Source organism: Calidris pugnax, unplaced genomic scaffold (genome assembly GCF_001431845.1).
Source record: "Calidris pugnax isolate Ruff unplaced genomic scaffold, ASM143184v1 scaffold103, whole genome shotgun sequence".
NCBI lineage: Eukaryota > Metazoa > Chordata > Aves > Charadriiformes > Scolopacidae > Calidris > Calidris pugnax.
The window spans coordinates 3,624,242-3,634,373 of NW_015090990.1; the positions used below are offsets into that span (position 1 = coordinate 3,624,242).

The window sequence follows — 10,132 nt, forward strand, 5'->3', positions numbered from 1 at the left end:
CTTCCTCCCCCCACAACCCCCCCGGGTGCTGAGCACCCGCTGTGCCTCCCCCAGACTGTACACAGTTAGGAGGGTTGCCCCATGCCCAGCACCGCCCGGACAGCCACAGCCCGACCCACCGGCCGGACCCTCAGCCAGCACCGGCACCCACAGCCCTCCTGCCTGCCCCAAGATGGCAGGAGGCACGGCAGGACCCACGGCGCTCCCCCCTGTCCCGTCCAACATTGCCTCCTCCCCCTCCACTGTAGCAGACACCAGCGCAGGGCAAAACGCCCCAAAAATATCTCAGGAGGGGGGGGGCAGGCTGGCAAAGCCCCCCTCAACACACACGCACAGCAGAGGGGGACCCCGGGGCAGCAATTTGGGACCTCTGGGGGAGGCTGAGGGTGAGCCAGGCGGCCCCTGGCCCTGCTGGTTTGGTGCCCACCCTTGGTCCCAGCAGACGGAAGATGGCCACGCTGCGCCGCAGCCAAAGCCATAGATGCAGGAGGAGCCATCATCCTTTCAGGCCCCCACATGGGACACACAGGGCAGGGACCAGAGCACCAGCCTGGTGACATGCTTGGCAGCCCTGGCTCTGGGTACACGCAGCCCAACAGCCCCCCAGAATATGCACCCATGCGGAAATATGTTCTGCATTGGTGCAACTACCTGGTTGCATGGTGTCCCCTGCAAGGGGGGGGCACAGCAAGCACCCCAGCAGGGCAGGCACAGTGCTGCTCCCCATGGAGACCCTCCAGAGCACCCCATGCCAGCTCCCCACAGGGTCCCCCTGCACCCAACACCCAGGACCACGCAGGGATGTCCCCAGAGGGGTGCCACACATTAGCCCGGGGACATGCCATGCCGTGCCAGCCTTACACCAAGATCTCCTGAGGCAGGTGGTGGGGTGAAGGATGTGGCCCCCTCCCTGCAAGCGGGAGCAGCGAGCCCTGAGCCGGGGTGGGCACGGGCACCGTGGCGGGAGGGCCAGCACAAACGCCCTCGTGCTGGTGAAGTTGAGAGATGCGCGTCACTGTTTTATAAATGTACAAACGCTCCCTAATAAAGAGGCACAAGTAGGTGCGGAGCTGCCTGGGAGGGCTGGGGGCAGCAGGCAGGGCTGGGGCGAGGAGGGGGGACACACGTGGTGGTGGGGAGGGGCAGTCCCACCCCAGGGTGAGGTGGCGGTGGGATCTGGGGAGGACTCTGGAGCTCTGCATTCGTGCTGGGCACCAGGAGAGCCAGCACACCTGGTTGCCCAAAGATGAGCACCTCTGCATCGCTGCCTGCAGAGAGCCTTGCCCGCTGCCTGGCAATTCGTGCCGATGGAGGTGTGGTGATTCCCAGCTGGGAACCAGCAGTAGGAGCCGCCACAGCTGTACCCCAACCCTCATATCACTCTGTGGGGCACAGTGGGCACCCCACCTGCCCCTCCAGGCAGGCAGTGTGGCGGAGAGGACGGGCTCCATCCACCTGGGGGGCTGCCGTAGGGCAGGGGACTGACAGGAGGACAGAAATATGGGCTGTGGGGGCTGTGGGGGGTACTACATGGATGCCATGTGCCAGAGCGGGACCCTGCACCCCTGCACAGGACACGCTTGCCCGTGGGGTTTCCCCGGTGGTACCCATGGCCCCTGCACTCCCACTGTTATCAGCGCCAGGCACAGCCCCTATCAGTGAAGGCAGGTGCTTACACTGGCATTGCCCTCACACGGGACCACCAGGAAGGTGCCAGAAGCTGCCTGCTCCTCTGGCACCCACTGCCAGCCATGGACCCCATCACCCAGTGCTACGCCATGCTCACCGAGATGCTGCTCTGACACCTTGTGTCCCAGCTCCAGCAAGTGGTTTGTTGTCCTGTTGCTGTCAGCGCCTCTGTTCTTTAATTTGGCAGCTTCCCAGTGGCACCTGGAGGTGACACCTCCTGTAGGGTCTCCCACCACCTCCAAACAGGATGGGTAGGTGAGGTGACACTCCCCCCAGCCTGCACTGTGCCTGATATCCTGGTGCAGGTGGTGCTGGGCTGAGGAGAACCAGCAGGACAACCCATATTTAGCACCCCAGGGCCAGCCCCAAGCCCTTAAGTGCCCCCTCCCCATACTGTACCTGTCCAAGGGCCACCAGGGGTCCAGTCCTCCCCAGGGATGGGGCTGCTGCCACCAAGGCTCACCAGCTACAAGGTGACAGCAGCCCAGCCCAGCACTGCTTGAACCGCCTGTAATGAGCCACATGAAATAGCTGGGGCATAATTAGAAGGGGATCCACGACAGCAAAATAGGCCCTTAATTTTAACGAGCACGGTCCTCTGGACAAACGCCAGGCACCTGACCACGGCAGGACCAGCTGCACTGGCCATGGCTCCTGTCACCCTGGAGGGAACAACCCTGGCAGACAGCTCCTGGGGGATGCGGTGCCGGCCCCAGGGAGGGGGCAACAAGGCAGAGCAGCCAGCAAGGATGCCTTCCACCAATGGGACAGGCATCTCCTCGGGCACTTCCCACCGTGCCTCCACAGCCACACACCGCAATTACGGCTGTTCCCAGGGAAAAGCTGTATTTCAAAGAAAACAAACCATCCAGCTTGGGAACGGAGGGGCAGGAAGCAAACCCTGGGGTGCCTCGCTGCTGTCACCTCCTCTCTGTTACCTCCAGCCCGGAGATGCTGGTGTTGAAAGGCAACACCTGGAGAAAGGAGTGACCCTCAGCACCTCCTGATGACCTGAGCATGCCAAGCTCGCTGCTTTGCTCCTGGCCGTTTCCCCCATGACTCCCTTCTGGGAAAATGGACTGGTGGTGCCCGTCAGTGGGGCCAGGCAGGGGACACAGCCCTGGCTTTCCAGTGCTCGGCCCCTGACAGCGGGCAAGCAGGCTGAAAAAATCAAGGAGGCAATTAAAATCAAAACCCAACCGAGCTGCCTGTCTCTCCCCCCAGGCCCAGAGCATTGGGCTCCTGCAGTCTGCCTGTGCCGGGGCTGTATGTCCCCAGAGGGGACGTCCCCAACCATATCTGGGTGCACTGACAGCCCCGTGCAGGGAAACCCCTGCAGGCAGGCACAGCCAGCATCAGCCCTGACTGTACTCACAGCTATCGGCTGTTCCCCTCCTCATCGAAAGGCTCTGATTTCCCCGAGCTTGGCCAGAAAAGTCCTGTGTCAAAGCCCCCCACACCCTCCAGAGGGGCTCAGCAGCGCCTTGGGCTGTGACCCAGGGCACTGGGCACAGGAAAAGCCTGGTATCTCCCTGCCTGCTCCTCCTTAAGCAGCAGGAGCTTCTCCTGCCTTCACTTGTGGCCAGGAGGAAACATTTGCCAGGGTTAAGTCCTGTGGGCTCTGCGGACAGGGAAACAACTTCTCTGGGACAGGCAGGGAGGCACCGCTGGCCCCTTCCCAAGGAAAGCAGAGGGATGAAAGGGCACTGCGCTCCCCCTTGCCCTCCAGCCCTCTCCTGGCACGGCTGCACTTCCTCCATCCTCCCAAAGGTCAGCTATGGAACTGATTAACGTTGCCGGATCTGAAGTAACACTGCTGTGGGGCTTAGCGCTGCCAGAAGTGACCCAAGCAGGGCTGCAGAAGCAGACTCGCTGCTGTTATTTGCACAGAGGCACCTGCACGACTGCACAGGGGAACTAATTAGGTGGGGAGCAGAAGAGCAGAGCAGCAGCTTGGGTTTTCCCCTGCTTAAGTCCTTTTCCTTGCCCAGGTGCAAGGAAAAGGGAGGCAGGGAAGAAGGAGCAAGGAGGCAGGCACCCAGCCAGCCACCTCATGCCTCAAAGTGCTTTGCTCTGAGCCAGCCCTTCATGCCCTCCTCCAAAAAGCTCCCCAAGAGGAACTTGCGGTGCTCTTCTCGAAGGCTGCGGTGAGCCAGTAACGCTTTTAGAAGAATTTCTCAAGGGAAGCAGAAGTCTATGGGCAGCAGACATGTGTTTCCTCCTGCCCCTTTGGGAAAGTTGCCCTTTTGCTGCTCCGCATCTATTGAAAAATCCACACGTCGTATGGAAGTACTGGTCAAACCTGAACAGGGATTGCAGAAAGTCCTTGTCTGCTCAGCCTCCCACGTCTGCACCTGGGGCCACTCCTCCCTGCTTCTGTCACGGGTGACACCATCCCCATGTCCCCATCATCACGGGTCTCTGCCACTGCCCAGTGAGCCCATTTACTTCCCCCGGGGTACTGGAAGGTTATTTTGGCCCCTGGCCACGCTCCCCAGCCCGCTCCCATTGCCAAACCCCCTCCCAAAGCTTTGAGCATCCTTCCACGGGGTGTTCGGTGTGTTTTGATGCTGCAAATAACCTGGCAAACACCAAAGAGGCTTCAAACCCTGCCAGCTCCTTTTAAAAGGGAGCAATAACCGTGCTGGGAGTGCCCCGAGCACTGTCATATGTCGTGTGTCGGAGCCAGGGGGGAGGCTCCGCTGGTGTTGACAGAGCAGAGCGTTAGGTATGCAAATACCTCCGACTCAGTCTGGGCAAATAGCATCGAGGAGACAAGAGCAACTCTATCTCGACCGTCTCGCGACAGTTAAATGACAATTCAGAGCTTCTTTTCGCAGCCAACCTGTTTTGAAGCCGGTTTGCTTTATTACCATTTGGATACTCTTCTAACGCCTAATCACATCCAACTCCTCGGTCTGCTTTTCAGAGGAGAAATGTATCCGTAACGCACCTGCATCCGCCTCGCTCCCTCTGTCCCAGATTCGCACTTAAAGGGAATTAAGGATGCGCTCGGGGAAGACCAAAAATAGAAATACCCAGAGCAAGCTAACGGTTATCGTCTGAAATATAATTAAATTATATTTAAACACAGACGCTCCTACACCGTGGATATGAAGACTGGAGCAGGAATATATGAATGAGTCTCTGGGTAAGGCATGTCACACAGCCCAGGGGCGTTCCATGAGTTCTGCTGAGCACTAACAGCCTGGTTAACTAACAGCCAGTAGGTTCAGTTAATTTTCTGGGGGATGTCTCTTTGATAAACGGGTATTGAGTGAACAAGTAAAACACGGTGACCAAAGGACTGGTGGGAAGAGCAGGCAGAGCCATGAAAATCATGCCCGGAGCAAGCAGCAGGAGCAAGGGACACAGCCCTCACTTCTCACGCCACAAACAGGAGCTGCAAGGGGTGAGACAGCCCAGGGTAGGACCACAGAGCTCTGCCTGACCCAGAACTGGAAACCACAAGATGCTGAGAAGCCCTGAGATGTAAAACAGCTCAAGAAAATAAGATGAAACAAATGCAGAGAGGGCAGGTCCAGCCCTAAAGATTCAACACAGCGCTCAGATGTAGTTTCTGGCCCAGGAGTTTACTTCAGAACTGATCCCAGATGCTGGAGGGCAGAGCTCACCCAACTTGGGCACCCGACCTCTGCTCTGCTGTGGGCCAGGGGTCCCCCATTACTCACACACAGCCGATGAAGGCTGTTACAGGGACAGCACATGTGGGGGACACACACGGCTGCACCAGCCTCTCACCACAGTGCTTTTCCACCCACAGCCAGGGCCGAGGAGGGCTAGAAAAACTGGTCAGCAGGACCACCAGATTTACGGCACCAGGAAAGACGGGGCAGTGCCCAGAGCTCAGCACGCTGCAGTGGGCACTGGGGCTCAGCATCCTGCTGCACCACCGGTGCCTGGTAGCAGCTGGTGACAACATGGTGGCCCCAGGGGAGGTGCAGAACTCCTGCTGTGAGCCCCTAGGGGTTCAAGCTGGTATTTCCGTGTGTCTGCTTGGCCTGGTGCCTGCTAGCCTCTCCCTAAGCCGGCAGGCTCCCCCTGGCCTCCCTAAGGAGAGGCAGCCTTCTCCCAGCTCAGGTAAAGGACGCTGCCAGCAGCTTGGGGAAAGCAGCATCCCTGGGAAGAAGCGGTCCAGCCAGCTACAGCCAGGCTTTGTGCAAGCAGCCAGCACTTAACCACACACAGACCCCCAGGGGGATGCCCAGGCGAAGAACCAGCCAGACCCATGGGTTCATCTCTCTGTTTTATTACTGTAAACACCCCTACCCCCACCCCCCCCTCCTCTCCCCACTATTAAATACAAACCAGGAGCAGAGAGCGGCTCCTCAGTCGCTTTCTCCTTAGGAGATGCGCAGCCAAACCCTCTGCTGTGCCCACCAAGCCGGGCACCGCGTCCCCCACCCCCAAGGGTGGCCCCACATCAGGGAGGGCTCACACCTCTGTCAGGAGGCTCTCATCCAAGGGCTGCCACCTCCGACGTCCTATCGATACAGCGAAGGCCAAAGCGGCCTGGGTCACGGTTCCCATGGGGAGCAGCTCACGGTACGTGAATACAGCAGGATCCCCTCCGGCACCCCCTGTGCCCACGGGCCCCAGGGGCCAGGACCCCCCACCCTGACTCACTGGGAGTGCTCCAGCTCGTTGCCAAGTGGCAAAACCCCAAAACCCAACCTCCTTATTGCTCTTTTGGGGTGGGACATGTCTCATCCCGCTGTCCCTGGGCGCTGGGGAAACCAAGTGGGATCACCTCCAGCCACGTGGCAGTTGCGGACCTGCAGCAAGGGGCCCCTGGGCTCTGTGTGTCCACATTTGAGGGGGGACAGCAAGGGACAGGGCAACCCACTGCCTCCCCACTGGGCAATGGGACCAGGATGGAGGGATGGGGCCAGGTGCCAGCGGCCAGCAGCTCTGGGGTGGGTAGCCAGGCATCCCAGCTTGCCGCTCTGACCCCACCTCACCCCGGGGTCTGCACAGCCACGGCCGCTCTGGAAGGACCTGGGCACCCCAGGCTGGCAGACCCCGGCCCAAGCAGCCCCAGTGGGGCGAGTCATGAGCTCGGGCACCAGCAATCCCTGCAGCCGCTGGGAGGAGGAAGACAAATTTGGGCAGCAGAAGAGGTGAGTCGGGCAGGCAGGCAGGGCATGGCAGGACCAGCCCCTCTGCGCCCTGAGGTTCAGGTGCTGTTCCCTTGTTCCTGCTCGAAAAGCACCATGGCCAGCTGGGAGCGAGAGCCTACACCCTCCAGGCTGCTCTGCACGCAGCGGTGGTAGATCTCCTCGCTGAGCCGGGGATTGCAGGCCTGGTGCCGGTAACGCTGCAGCAGAGCGGGCTCCACGGCCCGGAAGACGTGGAGGTTGGAGTACTTGATGAACATGTCGTAGATGTCCAGGGTCTCCAGGATGTCCTCGTTCTCCTGCACGTCGCTCGCCATGCGGGTGCGTGCCGCCATGTAGTCAGCGTTGTAGAAGCAGGCTTCGTGGAAGACGTCGCGGTCGAAGCGCCCCGCGTCCCGCAGCAGGTCCAGCGTGGGGGGCAGCACCTGGTTGTGGTAAGCAATGGCAGGGTTGTAGCCCTGGAAGTGGATGGGGAAGAAGACCTGCCAGTTGTTGATGGTGTTCATCCGGCAGCGGTTCAGGAAATCGACAGTGACCTCCGTCCCCACGCCGGCCACAAAGAAAAGCGTGTCTACGGGATGCTTCTTGGAGATGATGTCCATGACCTTGATCTGGGAGGGAGCATCTGTCTTGACACTGATCCATGGGATCTTCACCTCTGCATACTTGTGCTCATACTCGGTGATCTGGGCCTTCACGGAGGCAAAGATGTCATTCTGGGTGACCTGTTGGGCCTCGAAGGGGTCATAGATGAAGAGGAAGGTGAGCACTGCATTCTCACTGCTCTCAAAGGCAGCTGCCGCGTAAGCCTCCAAAAAGCGTGCAGCGTGGTCCCGGTCGTGGGCTGTCAGTGGCAGGATGACGTTGATGCGGCTGGCCTCCGTCACGTAGGGCATGGGGATGATCTCCACCTCGCTGAGGGGCCGCACCAGGTGTACGCGCTTGGTGACGGAGCGGCTGTGCCCCTTCTGGGTGACCACCTCCACCTGGAGGTCCAGCGTGTACTCCATGCCACGCGTGGGGTCAAAGCGCCGGTACCCGTTCACCAGCTGCTGCTTGCGGACGTGGAGCACCGGCTGGTACTTGCGGTTCAGTTCCTCCATGGCTGTGGCCACCACATCAGCCACATCTGCCAGGTCTGCGCCGCGCAACTCACACTTGGGGGAACCGTCCACACAAGCGTAGACCTGCTCCTCTGTGAAATAGTCCCAGCGCAGCACCTCGAAGCGGGTTTTGGGCTGGAAGGGGGGCGGGATGCCAATGGGCCATGTGGCACCATGGTCCCCATCAGCGGACAGGCTGCTGGCGTTCTGGATCTCCAGCTGCAAGAGGGATGGAGGAGTGAGAGCCAAGGTGGGTACAGGTAGGTTTTTCAGCATCAAGCTGACTCCAGATACTCAGAGACTGGCCACTCGTGGCCCAAAGAGCAGCAGCCAGAACAACTCTACCTTCAGCGCAACTCCAGTCAGCATCTCAGGTTTCCCCCTAACAGCACCCCAAATGTGGGGCACCACCTCCATCAGCAGGATCCTCACCCTCTCCCACCCTGCCTGGCCTTTGCTGGTGGACCTCAGCACACTGCTGGCTCCATCTGAACGACGACCACAGCTCCAGGACCCGTCCAGGTCCAAAGCTGCTCGCGCTCTGAGGGCTGCTCTCCAGCCAGCAGAGCTACCCCCCCTGCAGCCACACAAGCTCAGCTGATCCCATCCCAAAGCAGCTCCAGGTGAGAAACCCTCATTTTAGAGCACAGTGGTGACACGGAGCGACCAGAAAGCCCCCAGGGATGACAAAGAGGAGCCCAGACCCTCCCAGCCACACCAGGTCTCACCTGGAGCTGCTGGATCTCCTGGTACGTCCTCTCCAGCTCCACCTGTGCGAAGTATTTGTGCAGCCGGTACATCTGGAGGGGATCCAGCACAGGATGGACAGTGAAGGCGCTCTGGAAACGGAGGTCCGTCTCCCGCTCAGGGTCCACATTCTTCCCCAGCTCAAAGTAGTGGTAATGCAGGCCCTGCACCAGTCAGAAGGGATGGGTCACAGCCGGCCCTGACCCATGCTCCCACCCCATGAACTGCCAGCCCAGCAAGCTCAAAGGACGATAGGACACAAGGGCCGGTCCCCCCAGGCCCTAGGAGCCCCTGAGAAGGCAGGGAAATACACTGGGCCAGAAGCAGACTCCTGGAGTCCATCTCTGCCACAGGACCTACCTCGTGCTCCTCGACGCAGTTGATGGCCGTGTAGTCAATGATGCAGCGGCCCAGCCACTCGTCAGGCCGGGCACTGAGGATGTCGTTGCGGCAGCTCTCCAGGTGCTGCTGCAGGAGCAGGAGGAGGCTGCGGGACAGCAGGTAGCCAAAACCCCCGTAGCAGTAGCGTCCCTCGGTGTCCCCACCGATGAATTCCTCGGGACGGCCCAGGTAAAGATGGGTGTCGATGCTGAGGTGGGCGACCAGGCGGCTGATGCGGTGAGCCTCTGTGTAGGTATCATCCTGCACCAGGAAGAACCAGTCGAAGTCGTTCACGTAGTGGTCCAGAAGGTACCTGATGGTCTGGTACATGTTCCAGATGGGCCGCTCATCGCTGTGTGTCACCACCGTCATGCCGTGGGGCACCTTGCGGCCCCGGGTGCCTGTGAAGTACACCAGGCGCTCCAGGCGGTGGGCCAGCGTGCGGTTGACAGCCACCCCCAGCGTGTTCAGAGTGCTCTTGGAGGTCAGCACGCCGACGAAGAGCCGCTGCCGCATCCCCAGCTCCGTGCTGATGTACCGGGTCCTGCAGGAAGGAGAGAACATCTGGGCCCGGGGCACTGCACCCCACCTTGGCCTGGACCCTCCCTGTTCCTCCCCAGTGGTGCCAAGCCCAGTTCCTCTGCAGGAACAGCTCCTGGGCTTCCAACCAGATGGACATCACCTCAGCGGCACCAGACCTTCCGTTCCTGTGAGCTGGCCAGCCCAGCTCAAACCAGAGGCTTGCCAAAGGCTGGGTGAAGCTAGAAGAGGGGAACAGGGCTGCTTGCCCCAGCTCTAGTGGGGCCACCACCTGCCCGGCACGCTGCCATGCTGCCAGCCCCAGCCAGGCGAGCTGAGCTAGGAAGGACCTTCCCACCACACCGCTCTCAGGCAGGCAGGCAGTAGAGCCTCTGCTGCTGTCCCCAAGGAAGCCACCCACTCCAGCAGGGCCTGAAGCCAGCACGGGGCCATCTGTGTGTGTGTCCCCCCCTACAACTCCCCACAGCAGCCCCCAGCTGTCCCCTCACAATGACTTCCAGGTTTAATTCTCCCAGCCCGGTGCAGCAGCAGGAA

General features: G+C 60.5%; 1 protein-coding gene across 1 annotated transcript in view; it reads right to left on the bottom strand.

Moving 5' to 3' along the window:
* Positions 1–6,001: 6,001 nt before the first annotated feature.
* Positions 6,002–10,132, bottom strand: part of CHPF (chondroitin polymerizing factor) — a 25,218-nt gene continuing 21,087 nt past the window's right edge. The window contains exons 2-4 of the mRNA XM_014954769.1: positions 9,038–9,602; positions 8,659–8,841; positions 6,002–8,149 (exon numbers count right to left, since the gene is read on the bottom strand). Of these exons, the coding sequence (XP_014810255.1) occupies positions 6,887–8,149; positions 8,659–8,841; positions 9,038–9,574 (1,983 nt within the window). The 5' untranslated portion in view covers positions 9,575–9,602 and the 3' untranslated portion in view covers positions 6,002–6,886. The remainder of the gene's footprint in view (positions 8,150–8,658; positions 8,842–9,037; positions 9,603–10,132) is intronic.